Source organism: Natator depressus, chromosome 11, assembly GCF_965152275.1.
Source record: "Natator depressus isolate rNatDep1 chromosome 11, rNatDep2.hap1, whole genome shotgun sequence".
NCBI lineage: Eukaryota > Metazoa > Chordata > Testudines > Cheloniidae > Natator > Natator depressus.
Genome location: NC_134244.1, coordinates 36,345,286 through 36,363,039, shown reverse-complemented (window position 1 = coordinate 36,363,039; position 17,754 = coordinate 36,345,286). Strand labels below are relative to the sequence as shown.

The following is a 17,754-nucleotide window of genomic DNA, read 5'->3' as shown; positions in this document are numbered from 1 at the left end:
TGCCGGCCGGAGTCTGCAGCGCGCCCCTCAGGCGGGGGGGGCGCCGGCCGGAGTCTGCAGCGCGCCCCTCAGGCGGGGGGGAGGGGGCGCGCCGGCACGAGTTTGCAGCGCACCCCTTGGGCGGGGGGTGCGCCAGCACGAGTCTGCAGCACGCCCCTCGGGCGGGGGGGGGGGCCCAGGTTTGTAGCGCACAGTTCTGCTACCCAAGGCAGGTAGGCCGGGGTAGGGGAACGTAGGCTCACCCAACTCCACTGCGTTCCAGCCCAGGGCCCTGACAGTGGCGGGAGGCAAAGGTCCCGCCGCTGGGTCAGCGGGGGCCATCCGCGCCCGCTGACCAAACACACCCACCCCACGGTGCAGTTCTGCCCCTGGGCTACTTCCTACCCGGTCTCTCAAGCGGGTCTCTCCGGTCCCTCCAGCTCGTCCGGGTATTCCGCTGCTGGCAGCTCCAGCTCCAGCTCCCCCTCTGTGTCGGACGCACGCTGGCCCGGGCTACAGCCGGGCCCCTCCAGGTCCTCCGGGTATTCAGCGGCTGGCAGTCCTGGTCGCCACAGGCCTTCCTCCCGGTCAGGTTCCTCCTGCCCAGGGCCTCCCCTGGGTCAGCAGCAGGATCGCGAGGGAGCAGCCTGTGTCTGTCTCCCTCCCTGGTGCTCTCCTCACTGGACAAAGGGCCCCGCCTTTGTACTTCCTGTCCCACCCCTCCCCTTCCGGGGATTGGCGGAAGCTTTGTCTGGCCCTGCCCACTCAGGCTGAGAGGGTGGCTCTTTACCCTCTGGTTCGGAGGGAAGCCACCCTGGCTCCCTACAGTAATAGTGTTGATGTAATATACTCAAACTTCCCTAAGGCATTTGACTTGGTATTGGATGACATTTTGATTAAGAAATTGAAATTATATACAATTGCCATTGCAAACATTCAGTGGGTTAAAAACTGGCTAACAGGTCTCAAAATGCAATTGTAGATGGGGAATCATAATCGAGTTGGTATATTTCTAATAGGGACCTGCAGGGATCAGGTCTTAGTTCTACGATATGTAACATTTTTATCAATGACCTGGAAGAAAACATAAAATCATCACTAATCAAGTTTGCAGATGACACAAAGATCAAAGGACTGATAAATATTGAAAAGAATAGGTCACTGATACAAAGTAATCTGGATTGCTTAATAAGATGGGCACAAGCAAACAATATGTGTTTCAATACTGCCAAATATAAAGTTATGATTCTAGGAACCAAGAATGTAGGCCATACCTGCAGGATGAGGTACTTTATCCTGGGAAGTAGTAACTCTGAGAAAGACTTGGGGATACTGGGAGATAATCAGTTGAACAATAGCTCACCTGAATAAACAGGGGAATATCAAGTAGAAGTAGGGAGGTCATGTTTCTTCTGAATTTGCCACTGGTGCAACTGCTACTGGAATACAGTGCCCAGTTCTGGGGTCAACAGTTCAAGAAGGGTGTTGATAAATTGAAGAGGATTCAGAGACAAGCCATAAGAATGATTGAAGGATTGGAAAACATGCCTTATACTGAAAGACTGAAGGAGCTCAATTTATTTAGCTCGTCAAAGAGAAGGTTAAGGGGTGATTTGATGACCATTTATAGGTATCTACATGAAGAACAGAAATTTGATAATAAAGGACCCTTTAATTTAGCAAACAAAGGTATAAGAAGATGAAGCTACACAAATTTAGACTGGAAATAAAGTGCACGTTTTTAACAGTGAGGCTAATTAACCATTGGAACAACTTACCAAGGGTTATGGTGGAGATTCTGTCACTGGAAATTTTTGAATCTAGATTGGATGTCTTTCTGAAAGACATGCTCTAATTCAACCAGGAATTATTTTGGGCAAGTTCTATGTCCTGTGTTATTCAGGAGGTCAGACTAGATGGTCACACTGGTCCCTTCTGGCCTTATAAATCTGAACTGTGTGATTTCATGTTGGCCAGAATAGAAGATCTGAAGCCTTTGAGGAATCAGGTTATGCTAGGATGAGAGAGAAAATTTTAGTGATCTAGGGAAGTGACTGCAGAATTGAAGTTGCCACCTGGTCTTCAGTGTATTTACACTGAGGTTCAGGAACAGTTAATAAGGGAAAGAGGCAAAAGGTGCCCCATATTTTCCTGCGCCGGCTACCCACATGGTGGGTATAGGCACAGACAGGAAGCTGCCTCCTCAGAGCTATTCTTTTGTCTTATGTAGGTGAGTAAGAAGTGAGCAAGTGGTAATGGGGAAGGGACTCTTTGAGACAGTCTGTTTTCTGAGCCACTCCTGAAGCAATGTAATAACATGCTGGCCTGTGTGTACATGCTGCTCATGGCAAAGCCATGATTGAGCCCTATATAAGAATTCTAAAAGCTCTGGAAAATTTCCATGAGCGCTATAGGGTTGTATTCTCTTCTCACTTACACCAGAGTAAATCACAGTGTTGAGGACAGTGGAGCTACGCTGTGTGAAAAAGAAATCAAGCTCCCCCCCCCCCTTGTATTTTTAAATGCTAGCTGATACCCATGTCCTTGAATACACCTTTGAAGAAGAATATATCCTTGGTATGAGCACTGCTGACATTAGCAATTCTGAATATCGTCTCTTTTCATTATTTCACTTTCAATAGCAAAGCCAATAAATTTATGGCCTCTCTCAGTAAATCTAGCATACGGGAATGCTACTAGGAAGGAAAATCACACAGCCAGTTGATTTGAATATCAAAGCAGGTCTTCTGGGCCAGTTTGAAATTATTAGAATTACTAAGGTGTTAGCTTTATTTCTTAGAAGGTGTGTTAACAAGGATAGAAAAAATATGCATAACAACAAGTGACTTGATGAGTTCTGGAATTCATAATTGATTATTAAAGCACAGTGCAAATAAAGTGCTGGTCCCTCTGTGTATTCCACGCATGGGATATGCATTCGCTTGAAGCTGAAAAAATCTTGCAAGTAGTGTCCATTGATCCATGCCTGCATCTTGGTACCCCTTGTGTTCTGCAACCTGACAATCTCTCCAGTTCCTTCTTACCATTGCATGATCTAAGTCAGAATCCTCCTCCTGTCAGATTTGTCTTCATCTCTGTAAATATAATTGTATGTTGTTTGTTAGTGGTTTTTATAGTTTTCTGATAAAACAGGAACATTACTAGTTCAGGGTACGCCTGTTTGGTCTGGTAACAACACCCAGGGTCTTCATGGTCTTTCCAGTGGTGGCAGCACAGCTGAGACAAAATGGTGACTGACTTCTGACAGTTCTTGCCTAAAAGTACTGTCAGCAACCTTGTCATTATTCCATCGCATAGTATCCTTGGAATCTGCATAAATGTGGAAGTGTCTACCCTGATTCTCCCACATATCATATACTTTATAGTGGTGATTGTGGACTCAACCACAGCAAGGGCCTTCCTCCCTGTTGGCAGATACCATGCCATGAGCAGTCTAATAAACCAGTCACTCACAGACCCAAAGCAACATTCCAGGCCTGTCTTTCCCTGTTAGAACATGTTACCTGTGTAACCCCATTTGTCAGGCTACAACTCTGTTGTCTGCAAGCCTGGCTCTGGTCAGTGTATACGCCAGACAGGCACATCATGAACTCTATAGAGACAACCCCTGTCAATGTCCGGGCTTCGCTCACCTGGTGGATGAACCCAGGACATATATGCATTGGAGTCCCTTTCCAACCTCCCACACTCAACATTCCAGACTTATCCTTCATGGGCTGGGAAACCCACATAGATGGCCACATAGCACAAGGTACATGGACACCTCAAAAAGGCAGGATGCCTATCAACTTCCTGGAACTAAGAGCAGTCAGGAATGCATTCCTTCAACTTGTACAATCTCGACATGTCTGGGTAATGTCAGACAACACAGTGACCCTCTTCTATATAAACAAACAAGCAGGGCAAAATCCCTTCTACTATACATGCAACCGTTCAACTTATTGAACTAGTGTATCCAGAACTGCATCACAGTATCTGCAATGTACCTCCTAGGTGTCTGGAACTTGCTGGCAGACAGCCTCAACAGGCATTTCATCACCAATCACAAATGGGAATTACACAATTCTGTGCTGATCATCTTCACAAAATGGGAAACACCATCTTGGGATCTGTTCGTGTTCCAGATGAGCAAGAAGTTCAATGTATATTATTCCAGAGCAGCACAAAGTCAGGACTTATAGGGCGATGTCCCATATTGTCCTGGACAGGACACTTGACGTATGCCTTCCCTCCCATTGCACTATTGTCCAAGATTCTGTGGAAGATTCATCACATCAAAGCATGACTCATTCTCATCATACTCATTTGGTCCAGACAGTTCTGCTTTTCAAACTTCTTACTGATGTCAGTCCATCAACCTGTCAGCATTCAGTCTTTCTCAGACCTGCAAACTCAAGAAAGCAGCAGGTTCAGGCATTCCAACCTGGACTCTCTTCACTCACGGCTTCATATTTGGGTGGTCATCAAACCTAGAACATCAGACCTAGAGTGTTCACGTTGGGGCTGTACAACCTATTCTTAATAACAGCAGGAAAGATTCTACCAGAAAATGTTACCTAGCCATTGGAGGGTTTCTCTACATGGGCACAACAGAACCAGATAGCATCAGAGTGAGCAGGTATTCCTGCTATTTTAGATTATCTCCTTACCCTCAAGATGTCAGGTCTCTCAATTAGCTCACTGTGAGTTCACTTAGCAGCGCATACCAGTGCATATCTTTACTAACTCAGTATCAACCAGATCCCAAAAAGGTTTGACCAGGACCTTTCCAGCAGTAGTGAAGCCAATGCTTCAGTGAGACCTCAATCTTGTACTTTCAACACTTACGAGGCCTCCTTTTGAACCACTGGGCGTGTGCTCCACAAAGATCCTTTCGCCTTCATCCAAAATTCATCCCAAAGGAAGTTGCTGAATTCCACATAAACCAATGGACTCACTTACTGTTATTCTTCCCAAAGCCTCATGCTTTCAGTGAAGAGAGGAAACTTCCTTCTCTTAACATCAGACAAGCACTGTCATTCTACCTGCAAAGGATAAAATCTTTTGAGAAATCACAAAGGCTATTTGTCGCTGTAGCAGAGTGAGCTCTGGGTCAAGCAGTATCTTCTCAAAGACTCTCTAAGTGGATTTCTGGCTGTATCATCCATTGCCTTTATCAGATGGTGCATCTGTCTCCCCCCAGATGAAGTGAGGGTCCAATTCTACTAGAGCGCAGGTGACCTCAGTTGCATCTCTCCAAGAAGTCCCTCTGCTGGACATTTGTGAGGTGGAAACCTGGAGTTCCATCCGCACTTTTGCAAAGTATTACACATTTGCCCAAGCCTCTTCTGCTGACACCTTTGGATCTGCAGTGTTATAAGCATCTGTAATCCTGCATCCTTGCTCCCGCCCACATTTGAGTATTGCTTGCTGGTCACCCACATGTGGAATATATGTAGGGACCAGGACTTGAAGAAGAAAAGAATACTTACCACAGTTTTTGTGCATTCCTCAATTTCTGGGTGTCTGACCCAAGACTCTGAAGTCTGATTTACAGGAGTGCTGAGCACTCACAGCTGCAAGTAATGTCAATGGGGAGCTGTACTTTGAACATATAGTACTAATCAGGTCCTAGGTGTCTCAAATTGGGCATCCAGAATTAGTGCATACTTCTGACCTTAATCTCTGAGTCTCAGTTCCCTATTTATAAAATGGGGATAATAATAACCGCTCATCTGACCAGGTTGTTGTGATAATAAATTCACTAACATTTGTGAAGCACTTAGATACTATAGTGATAAGCACTGTAGACAAGCCCAGGAGGAAATTAATAATTCCATCTGGAGCAGTTTGAATAGTATATAGTAAATAAGGTCCGTGTGCACACATTAAGCAATGAGGAGAAAACAAAATATTAAATCGCTTCTTAAGTGAGCACCAACCATTTTGTGCACTGAGTGCGGCATGGGCACTGTGGTAAAAATAGTATGTGATCATGTAATTAAAGACTGTATCACAGTGCACTGCATAGACAACCTTAATTCTGGCATTTCCTAATTTTGGAGTGCTTGACTTTGCAACCTTAATAATGTTGTTATGTGTTTATAGTACACATACAAACATATGAATCAAATATTCAAAGTTGTAAGTTAATGTAATATATTATTGTCACAATTTTAAACCATCAGAATTAATGAATAATTAAGGTTTGCCTAATAAACTTACTTTGCCTGCACTGCTAAAATAGGAGTGTGTGTGTATATCTATCTATCTAATATCCATTCAACTCTCATTTACTTTATTTGAGAGAAGATTGATATACAGAGCTAAATCTTGTCAACTATACTCTTATAAGTAGTCTTCTTGAAAGTAGTATTACCTTGGTGCATTGACTGGCTGGAAGGCTTCAAATTCCAGTCAATCCCTTTGTTCCATTTGATTCAGTAAGTTTGTTTAGCTCCATCTACAGTGGGCCAAAAACCAAATGTGGATTGTTAAAACTCTCCATAAGTATGATTCCAACAAAAACCTATTTCTAACCACAGTTTGGCTGTATGATATTTAAACATAGTTCCAACATAATTTGGTCATGTACACACAAGGCTAGTAACTGTTTTTGTGAAACTTTTTTATAAACAAATTTTAAACATGGTTTCTAAACTCGTTCCCAGGCTGATGTGAAAAACTAATGTAAGATCAGTAAATTGTCTTAAAATTGAAGAAATGTATACAAGTGGTAAGCATACAGATTGGTTAGAAAAGAAAACTTTACCAAGCTTTGCCTACTCAATGGCTTTGTGAAAAACGGTCTCAGTCCAGTTCCATCCCTTTAATCCACACATAGCTCCTATTTACTCAAGCTTTTTATGGGGCTGTATATTTGAATCTCTTATTGCAGAATGCTTGCCAGCATGACCACAGTGGGATGTGTGTCAATTTCAGTATCTACCCAGCTCTTAAAATAGAGCAGACAAGAAAAGTATGGGTGTGGGGGACAAATGAGATACATCACATGCATCTCTGAAATCACAAAAATACCAGCATCCTGGGTTTGAGTAGGATGACTCACCAAGCTTCGGAGCAGCAGATTTAATACTGCTGTATGTTTTATTTCTGAGTTGTTGGTAGTTTTTCAGTGCCAAGAAAACATTCTATAAAATGTGATTTTCAGCAAGCATCAACTCTGACAAGTGTCCCTTCAAATCCTGGGAGAAGGAAATCAAACATTTAGGATCAGTCTTCCAAAATCTCAGTATATGAGTGCAATAGGGCTTCATTATGAACTGAAGTTTTGAATTGTGCTATACACTTAGTTTGCTTTAGTTTTTAAGGCATTATGTTAATTTTGGCTACCCCTTATATTTTTATCTTCTCTCCCTTCTCACCTACATTTATGGGCTCCCCACTTTTGCATCATCTGTCTTTCTCACCCCAACTTCACTGTACTGAAATTTTCCTCTTTCTGTCTTTTTTTCCTTGTTCCTGCCCTTTCTCTTTTTCCTTTAAATTTTCTCTTTTTGTTTCTTTAAAAATGAATTCTGTACTTATTTTCCCCTTTGAGTGATCCATACCCAAATCCTTAGTGCCTGTATGACTTATTAACCTTTCATCCCAGATGGACAGCATCTTCAAAACTTCTGGAGGTGCCACTTTTTGGATAAGACATAAAAACAAGTTCCTGACAATTGATGGTCATTAATACACCTTTCCCTCTCTTCCACACACATATACATGTACAGCCCTCCAGACTCAGAAAACCTTTCTTAGGCTCACTACCTACTTATCCCCTTCCTAACTGACAGCCACACTATCAGGTCAGAAGTCACAAACATACACTTTTTACTTATTGCTGAGCCTGAAGAAGAAGGAGAAACAAAGTAGCAGTGAAGGACTGTGGCTGCAGTGAGCATGTGCAATGTGACCTGTACTTTGAATTAGCTTGCTAGAAACCTCTTCTCTGTTACCATTTTCTTCTGCCTTCAGTCTATGTACTGCAGAGCAAAAATTCTTCCAGTAGCAACAGGAATCCCTTTGCAACAGCTGCTGGTACTGCGCTCTGGTATCCATCAGACACACTGCACAGAGTAGGTGTTCACTGCAGATTTAGCTTAGGCTGTTATCCAACATCACAATTCCTGAGGTGACTGCACCTGAGACCACTTTATGGCCTCCTTGAAGGCACCCTCCATGTCTTGGAGTGGAGTCCTGCAACTCTCTCCTTCTTGACTGCTGATTTTGCCTGCAATTCCTCCTGCAATTCACTGTGATCACTTAAGCAGGTCTGACTTTAGTTCAGCACCTGACATCCTGTTCTTTCAGGGCCAGTGACAGGGTTAACCAGTGGCCAGCCAGCCTTCATAAAGCAAAGTATTATTTATTCTGAGCAAAAGCATTATAGAGAAGACATATCTTAAAAACAATAAACAGCTATTATGCATGCCTAGCTTACCAAGTATCACTCATCTTCCACACGGAGGCCCTAGCGGGTTTAAAGTACTTCAGGTCCTCTTGCAGAGACTGTCCCTCTGGTCACAGTCTCATGTCAGTTCTTGGATTGGATGAAAGTGACCTCTCTCTCCACGTCAAGATGGTCACTTTATATAGTTTTCAATTCTTTGTTTGGTAGGTCTCTTTAACCAGGTCAAACCGTATATGCAATTTCCCTTGGGGAGAGGCTTCTCCAGAGTTGTTACTTTCAAAGGGATTTTCATTAATTATACCCCAGTAATTTTCATTAATTTTACCCCAGGAAACTCTGTAGCTTCCCCATAAGAACATGTGAATGGTCATATTGGGTCAGACCAATGGTACATCTAGCCCAGTATTCTGTCTTTAGATAGTGGCCAGTGCCAGGTGCTTCAGAGGGGATGAATAGATCAGGATGATCATCTTGTGATCCATCCTCTATTGTCCACTCCCAGCTTCTGGCAGTCAGAGGCTAGTAACATCCAGAGCGCGGAGTTGCATCACTGACTATCTTGGCTAATAGCCATTGGTAGACCTATTCTTCATGAACTTATCTAATTCTTTTTTGAATCCAGTTATACTTTTGGCCTTCAAATCATCACCTGGCAGTGAGTTCCACAGGTTGACTGTATTGTGTGAAGAAGTACTTCCTTGTGGTTGTTTTAAACCTTCTGCCTGTTAATTTCATTGGGTGACTCCTGGTTCCTGTGTTATGTGAAGGGGTAAATAACACTTCCTTATTCACTTTCTCCACACCATTCATGATTTTATAGACCTCTCTCATATCCCCCTTAGTCAGTTCTTCTCCAAGCTGAACAGTCCCAGTCTTTTTAAACTCTCCACATATGGAAGCTGTTAATCATTTTTGTTGCCCTTCTCTGTACCTTTTTGAATTCTAATATATCTTTTTTGAGATGGGGCAACCAGAACTGCATGCAGTATTCAAAGTGTGGGCATACCATAGATTTATATAGTGCCATTATGATATTTTCTGTCTTATTAATTATCCCTTTCCTAATGGTTCCTAACATTCTGGTAGCTTTTTTGACTGCTGCTACATATTGAGTGGATGTTTTCAGAGAACTAGCCACAATGACTTCAAGCTCTCTTTCTTGAGTGGTAACAGCTACTTTAGATCCCTTCATTCTTCCCATGGAGCACGAATACAATCCCTAGCCCATAAAAATACATATAACATGTATAAAGATGATATAATAGGCTGGATCTTCCACACGTCCATAATATTTGTCACACCCAGGTATTGCCCCAATCTCTCACCTGAGTTTAGTGGTACTTTCAGTCTGGCCTAGCTGGGACAGCTGGGGTGTGTGTTAGAGCTCAGGTTCTATGTTCACTCAGGCTGTTAACTCACCTACTTTTCACTGAGGATGCAGGCTAAATCACTTGAGTGCTAATAGTCCTTCAGTGCCTTGCAACAATTCCCCTTGTGTGCGCAAAAGGACAGACAGGTTCTCCCACAATTCACTGGGTAAGAATCATAGAGCAGCTCAGCTTTCCGTAGCACAAAGAACCATGGGATATGACACACACAAGTGAGTATAGCACCTGTGAGGACACAGTAACTTGAGTATGGCTTTGCATTCTGGCTGCTCACGCCTGGGCTAGGCTAACCCTGGTGCTCAGACCGGTGTGCTGGTCACCTAGGCTAACTCTGCAATGAAAGCATACCTACATTGTTTAGAGTGGCTGACAGTTGTGGAATTATTGGTTGATCTTAAACTTATTAGTCTCTAATGACTAGCTGCCTCTGACAGCTACAGTTATTTGTAGATGCAACAGTTGAGGACTCGGTAATGCTAATCAAAAAAATAATGGCTCATTAAATCAGACTAGCCGAAATCTTTTAAAATAGGGTAAATTCTATCTACTAAAACAAATAAATACAAAATAAAGTTCAAAAAAATGTTAAATGTTTCATTGCACATTTGAAAGGAAAAATGTGCAGTTAATTCAGCTCTAACAGCATCTATCAGGATTCTTGATGCTATTTGACACATTGACAGTCTAAATTAAAGATACCAATTTTCTGGCAATTTATATTGTCACTTCGATTTTATGTTCATGTTGAAGAAATCATTTATGCTGGTTTAAAATTGAATTGTGAAAATAATCTTAACATTCTGATGAATAAAGCAATAGTAATAATGTATCAGGTTACTTTGTTTTAGTCAAATGTATTATTTTGGAATTTTGGAGCTCAAATGTATAAATGTGTAGTTCAGCCCCTTAACTCCTCTGAGGTAAAATCATACCAGTCAAAAACTGTCCACCGTCATAAAAATATTTCATAAAAGTGTTCAAGTTGTCTGTGGTAGAATTACTCGTGTAAAGTAAAGGACTGGGTTTATTCAACATTGTTTAAATGAGTTCAATATGTAGTGGTGGAAGATTTATGTAGTAATTTCTTATAGTTTTATGAAAATTATTTTCTAAACAGGTAATTTTTACGTTCTGGAAGGGCAAAATGATGCTCTGCTTTGTGGAAATGGCTCAGATGCAGGGTAAGGACATGTTTCATGACTTTTTATTGTACTATGTAGGAAAAGGATGCAGCATATTCAGATAAATATCCTGGAATAATTTGATTGACCAGCTGAATGAAATATCTGCCATGTCACATTAGATGTGTTATTGGGATTTGATTCTAGATGTCTGATCCCGGACTTGAGTTCCCAATCATAGCTAGCTGATCTGGTCAGGAGAGGTCAGTTTATTCTTCACTGGGTAGCCAATTCAAAGACACTCAATAGTAACACATGCTTCTGGCTGGTTGAGAAGTAACAGAAGTACCAGTTAGGAAGGCATAAATGCCTCAACAGTCCGTGCTGCATATGTGCTGATTGATGAAGAATATCAGGCTATTGCAAGGGTGAGTGAAGAATATGGAGACAGACATTTGAAGGTGAAAATACTATTAATCAAGGAATTTACATTGTGTTTTAGAGTTTAAGACTAAATAGCTGACAGTTTGGTGGTAAGGCAATACGCAAGTGTTGCTAAGAAACAAAATGCAAATAGAAAATGCCCTTCTGCAGAATTGTGATGTTATACACAATTTGTCAGCTGTCTTTAAATGTAATTTTATAGAGTAGAGCTCTGTCCAACTGCTAGGAGTTCCTGTCTGATGAAGTGACCAAAAACAGCACTTCATAATCCCAAACTTCTATCAGGACCTAGCATCCACTGATATTAGAATAATTGTAAAAGATAACACCTAATATCTCTCCTTTTGTAGTCAATGTCCAGAAGGATATATATGTGTGAAAGCTGGTAGAAATCCCAACTATGGCTACACAAGTTTTGACACATTCAGCTGGGCATTCTTGTCACTGTTTCGACTGATGACTCAGGACTACTGGGAAAACCTTTATCAGTTGGTGAGAACATTTTGTGAAACAAAGACTAAGTATTTTTATACTATCAAATTATACAAAGAGTTTAATATCAGTTCTATTACATCTCTCATATAATCTGATGATGATGGATTCCTACAAAATGAAAAGTAGGTGATGGTAGCGGGGTGGTTACCCGCTCCTCCCCTGTGGGGCGTAAAAGCCAGTCCTGGGAGAGACCCAGGGCTGAGGGCAAGAAAAGCTAGACGGATTGGGGAAATGGCTGCAGCTGGGCCATGCCCCAATCAGGCCACAGCTGGGCCTATAAAGGGGCTGCTAGGCTGAAGCTTAGCCAGAGTCTCTCTCTCTCTGCGTTTAGAGAGGGAAGGACCTGAGGGAATACCTAGATTGGAGCAGGGCTGAGGGGAAAAGGCCAGGGGAGCTCTGGCTTGGAAACCCACAGGCTGTGAGGCTCAGGTTAGGGCCTATTAGGTACTGCGGTTGCAAGGGGGAAGCCCACGGGTAGACAGAGGCTGCAGGTCTAAACCCCCTTGCCTGTGATAAGTGGCTGATACACTGCAGTCTGCCCTGGGGAGCAGGGCTAAGCGATGACTGGCAGTAGCCAAGACTGAGGTGAGGTGGCGGTAGTGGGGGGGAGCTCCCTGGGGAGGGGAGACCCTCAGGGATTGTTTGGGTTTACTGCCAGGGGGCAGCACCCCAGTGGGAGGAGGCATCGGGTCCTGGGAGGGACTGGGGCCGGCAGTAAGGCGGATCACCAGATGGCAGAGGGCGCTCCAGAGGCTGATGAGCTAATTCTCAAGGACAGCCAGCAGGAGATGCTGCCGGGTGAGTCCTGCTCTATTACAGTGATTAATTCACATAGTAACATTAACAAGTTAATAAAGCTGTATTTATTATTACTTCCAGACACTACGTGCTGCTGGTAAAACATACATGATATTTTTTGTTCTGGTGATTTTCCTGGGCTCTTTCTATCTGATTAACTTGATCCTGGCGGTTGTTGCTATGGCCTATGAAGAGCAGAATCAAGCAAACATGGAAGAAGCAGAACAGAAAGAGGCAGAATTTCAGCAAATGCTTGAACAGCTGAGAAAGCAACAAGAAGCAGCTCAGGTGTAGTTGTGATTTTATATATTTATCAGTTAAATTGTTTATCATATTGTAATCTTGTATTAGTGCATCCAAATGAGTTTTCTATAGATATTGGTCATCAGATTTAGAATGGGTTTAGAGCCCTGTGTTAAGTATTCCCTATAACAATGGGTAGGCCCACTCTGTCTTCAAGAACAGAGCCGGCTCAGATGTTTTCATTGCTGGAAATAAAGACATTTTGCTGTGAGCAACCCAGCCTTGTGATCCAGAGGAGACTTCAAAAAAATGTATGCACTGTTTGTTTGTTTATTTGAGGATTTGTATTCCATAGCATATGCAATGTGGTCAGCAGAGTATATTCCTTGGAAACCTTATAATTTAAGAAGAGAAGCAATATGTGAAGGGTGGGGGGACAGATATGGTCAGAATCTGCACATATTTAGGCAACAGGTATCTGCTATGCCATAGGAAACACTCTGTGACTTTAGCAAGCGGTAAGGATACAGAAAAGAGGTGAGAGAAAATCTCTGAGAAGAAGACAGCTACCTGAAAGTCTCAATGTGCAAAGGCTGCACCAGCCAAAGACTGGACTAGAAAGTTCTCTAGAAGTGAAATTAAAAAGTTTGATGTTTTAGTGTGCTGCCTAGTAATAATTATATGTAGCTCCTATGTGCTTTTCATTGGTAGATCTAATAGTTATTTATTGTGATATGGCAGGCAGCAGCAGTAGCAGTAGCAACAGCCTCTGCTGGATCAAGAGATCCCAGTGCAGAAGGCGGAATAGGGGGACTCTCAGAAAGTTCTTCTGATGCATCAAAGTTGAGTTCAAAGAGCGCTAAAGAGAGGAGGAACAGAAGGAAGAAGAGAAAGCAGAAAGAACAATATGGAGGAGAGGAGAAGGATGAAGATGAATTTCAAAAATCTGAATCAGAAGGCAGCATCAGAAAGAAAACTTTTCGATTTTCCATTGAAGGGAACAGACTGACATACGAAAAAAAGTATTCGTCCCCCCACCAGGTACTGTATAAAGTGTTAGAAGCATCAGGGGCTTTCAAAAATTGTTGCAGTATCACAGGTATAACAGTGTGACTTGTCTACATGAAGAAGGAAGACACCAAACTTTTATTTAATCCTAACTATCTTTATTGTTGCCGGTGTTTCAAGAGAATTTTACCTAACTGATATAGACAACTTCTTGAAAAAAATCCGTATAGAATTTAATGCAGAATAGTTTTTCTATAGAATTTGTAAATCAGAATATAATATGTAATAGGGAATTATATCCCTGTAATTGAATTCCATAAGTTGGTTTAAAAATTCTATAAAAATATATTCTCTGTTCAATATTATAGTAATTGCCATAGAACCCTATTGGTTTCATTCCTATTAAATGTTATAGACCTTGTCCATAAGTATATCCATGGATTTTATTTGTACTTGACTAATGTTTCCAGATCTTGCTTAAGTATGTAGAGGATGCTAGGTTTATGTCTGTTCTGTTCTCATTTTATACCAGTTATCTTGCTGATCCATACTCACAAATCTCATTGGCTTCAACAGGAGCTGGGCTCAGGTTCAGTTTTTGTTTTATTAATTCACAAATAGTGGATTTTAAATTTACAAAGCGAGTTCAGTGAAATTAATGCATATTAAAATCTGAAAGCAGAACTTGGTTCCTGGAAAAGATTATTAATTTATTTATGAAAACAACTTCTACAACATGTTAACTCCATTTTTATAAAAAAAAATATAGGGTTTAAGGGTTTCAGCTAATAATTATATTTTTATTTTCTTACAGTCTTTGCTGAGCATTCGTGGCTCCCTGTTTTCTCCAAGGCGCAACAGCAAAACGAGTCTTTTCAGCTTCAGAGGTCGAGCAAGGGATATAGGATCAGAAAATGACTTTGCTGATGATGAACACAGCACTTTTGAAGATAATGATAGCAGAAGAGATTCTCTTTTTGTGCCACGCAGACATGGTGAACGGCGCAACAGTAATATTAGTCAGGCCAGTAGGTCATCCAAGGTCCAGGCGGTGTTTCCAGCGAATGGGAAGATGCATAGCACTGTAGATTGCAATGGAGTAGTTTCCCTGGTTGGTGGACCATCTGTTCCTACGTCGCCTGTTGGACAACTTCTGCCAGAGGTGATAATAGATAAACCAGCTACTGATGACAATGTAAGGAAGATTTAAATAGCTCAGGCATGGTGGTCTTTTCTTACTGCACCAGCCTTTATTTTCTACAGAATGGAATTCCTTAGGAATAATCCTGGCTGGCCAAGCTATGAATGTTCCTGCATCTTGTAAAACCTTTAATATACTAACAAAATAAGCTTGAAATTTAAGTATTTACCTGCAAAAATTCTCAGAGCTAACAAGAAAAAATATCAAATTAATATGCAAGTATCTGTCTATTTTATACCCATAAAAATAGGGTAGAACTTATTGTGGCTATTAAAAATTTCTATCTGGCCACATTGGATAAGATTTCAACTTACTATACAAATAAAAAGGGTATATAATAAAGGTTACCCTATGAATTCAGTCAATATGACCCTGAATTTGTTGTAGATCATTTTGATAATATTGGACTTTATCAGCCCATTGCAATATAATATTATACATTCAGCACTACCATATATATGTTTTCATTCTTATGCGCTTTTCCCCCTTTTTTTGATGTAGGTCTCTAGTATAGAAAATAAACTAAACAGTTATTTGAGGCATCACATTCATGCGCCCACCTTCAAAAACAAAAATGTCTGTGTACACATGTGTTGTAATCTATGTGTATATACAGATAACCAGATATTTTTAGAGACATTCTGCTATCTTATTTCAAGGTTGTCCACTTAGAGAACTTGGGAGTACACCAGCATGTGGAAGCATGACTAAATCAGACTTTTTTTATTTGTTGCTATTTAAGACTGGATGGATACCTTGTAATTTTATAACGAGACTTTTTATAAGTAGCAGTAAACATCTGCAAATTGAAAACATTTTACAATAATATGATGGTTTTCAATATGTTTGACTCATTTCTCATAACTGAGATTTAGAGTGTTTGAATAATTATTCAATTTCATATTTCTCTCCCACAAACTTCATGTTATGTATTAAACTGAAGATTTCTAGTAACTGACTGTGCTGGAGGACGAGTGATTCAATTGAAAAAAATTCTTTAATATATTTTGAAAATGCTAGGTTAATACAATAAGTAAGAAAAGTCTTGCATGATAAATTTAAATTGCATGAAGCATGTATTCCTTCACATTTAGAAATTCAATGTTTATAGTATTTGCTTATTATATCACTCAAGATGATGATCCTATCCATTATTATTCTGTTTGCAGGGCATGACTACTGAAACAGAAACAAGAAAGAGAAGATCCAGTTCCTTTCATGTTTCTATGGATTTTCTGGAAGACCCTGCTCAAAGAGAGCGGGCAATGAGTATAGCTAGCATACTCACAAATACTATGGAAGGTGTGTAAAATATTGAATTTAAAATGTTAGTGTATTTTCAGTGAACTTCTGAAACTTTCATTTGAAACTAAAACAATAATTTTAGATACGTGTATATTAACCTGATATTGTCCCCCTATACCAGTGGCGCTGGAAAATGTTTAGTAAGTTGGGGTGCTGAAAGCCAGCCCCCGTACCTCTGTCCACGCCCCACCCCTCCAAGCTGAGGCTGGCAGCAGGGCTGTGTCTCCGGGAGTGGGGGACCTGGACAGAGGTAAGGGGACCAGGGCGGGAATGGGGCCAGGAACAGAGCCCTGGGCAGGGGATGGCAGCCAGCACCCCACATGCGGGGCAAGGAGCAGAGCTTTGGCTGTGGGGCCTGGCGCAGGGCCCTGGGAGTGGAGCCCTGGAAGCAGATGGCTGGGCTTGGGGCTCTGGGTATGGGGCCAGCGGCTGGAGAGCGGGGCCAGTGACCAGAACCTGAGCCCCAGGTGTGGGGTTAGGGAGCAGAGTGTGGGGCGGAGGGGTCAGGAGTGGGGCCCTGGGCATGGGGCTGGCACCAGGACCCGAGCCCCAGGCACAGGACCTGGGGAGTGGAGTCCCGGGCAGAGAGCTAGGAGCAGGGCCCCAGGTGCGGAGCCAGCAACAGGGGAGTGGGGCACAGGGCCAGCCCCCAGGACCTAATCACCCCTTCCTCCACCCCCCACACCTCTACGTCCTGCACCTATGCTCTCAGGAAATATTTCTAGGTAGACTAAAAACTCCCAATCAATGTGTTTGTCTCACATTACTTAGTGAGACTTTTGTGTCATTGTTTTTTGACCATTCCATGTCATGTGGTCACAAAGCACTGATTTTGCTATTATAAAACTTATCATAGCTGCAAAAATCCATATCACTGTGCACAAAGTGGCTGCATAAGTATGTGTGTTTTTGTGCTCAAGTAAGAATTTCTTTTCAAGTAGATGAATATTTAATGGGCATACCTGCTATATCAGGAGTTCTCAACCTTTTTCTTTTTGAGGCCCCCCCACAGCATGCTGTTAAAAACTCCCCGGCCCACCAGTGCCACAACTACTGTTTTTTCTGCATATAAAAACCAGGGCCAGCATTAGCTGGTAGCAAGCATGGCAATTGCCCGGGGCTCCACGCCACAGGGGCCCCACGAAGTTAAATTGCCTAGGCTTTGGGTTGAGCCCTGAGTGGTGGGGTTCAGGGCCACGGGCTTCAGCCCTGCATGACGGGGCTTTGGGTTTCTGCCCTGGGTCCCAGAGAATCTAACACTGACCCTGCTTGGCGGACCCCTTGAAACCTGCTCATAGCCCCCCACAGGGGACCCTGGACCCCTGATTGAGAACCGCTGTGCTATACCATTCT

General features: G+C 42.1%; 1 protein-coding gene across 9 annotated transcripts in view; it reads left to right on the top strand.

Moving 5' to 3' along the window:
- The window catches only part of LOC141995937 (sodium channel protein type 1 subunit alpha), a 179,006-nt gene that overhangs the window by 87,594 nt on the left and 73,658 nt on the right, over positions 1-17,754 (top strand). For 6 of the 9 annotated variants that reach the window (XM_074967483.1, XM_074967478.1, XM_074967480.1 and 3 more), the window contains 6 exons: positions 10,904-10,967; positions 11,702-11,843; positions 12,726-12,932; positions 13,629-13,928; positions 14,710-15,090; positions 16,266-16,398. In XM_074967483.1, coding sequence (XP_074823584.1) covers positions 10,904-10,967; positions 11,702-11,843; positions 12,726-12,932; positions 13,629-13,928; positions 14,710-15,090; positions 16,266-16,398 — 1,227 coding nt within the window. The remainder of the gene's footprint in view (positions 1-10,903; positions 10,968-11,701; positions 11,844-12,725; positions 12,933-13,628; positions 13,929-14,709; positions 15,091-16,265; positions 16,399-17,754) is intronic. The other 3 variants (XM_074967487.1, XM_074967484.1, XM_074967485.1) reach the window with 1 other exon arrangement.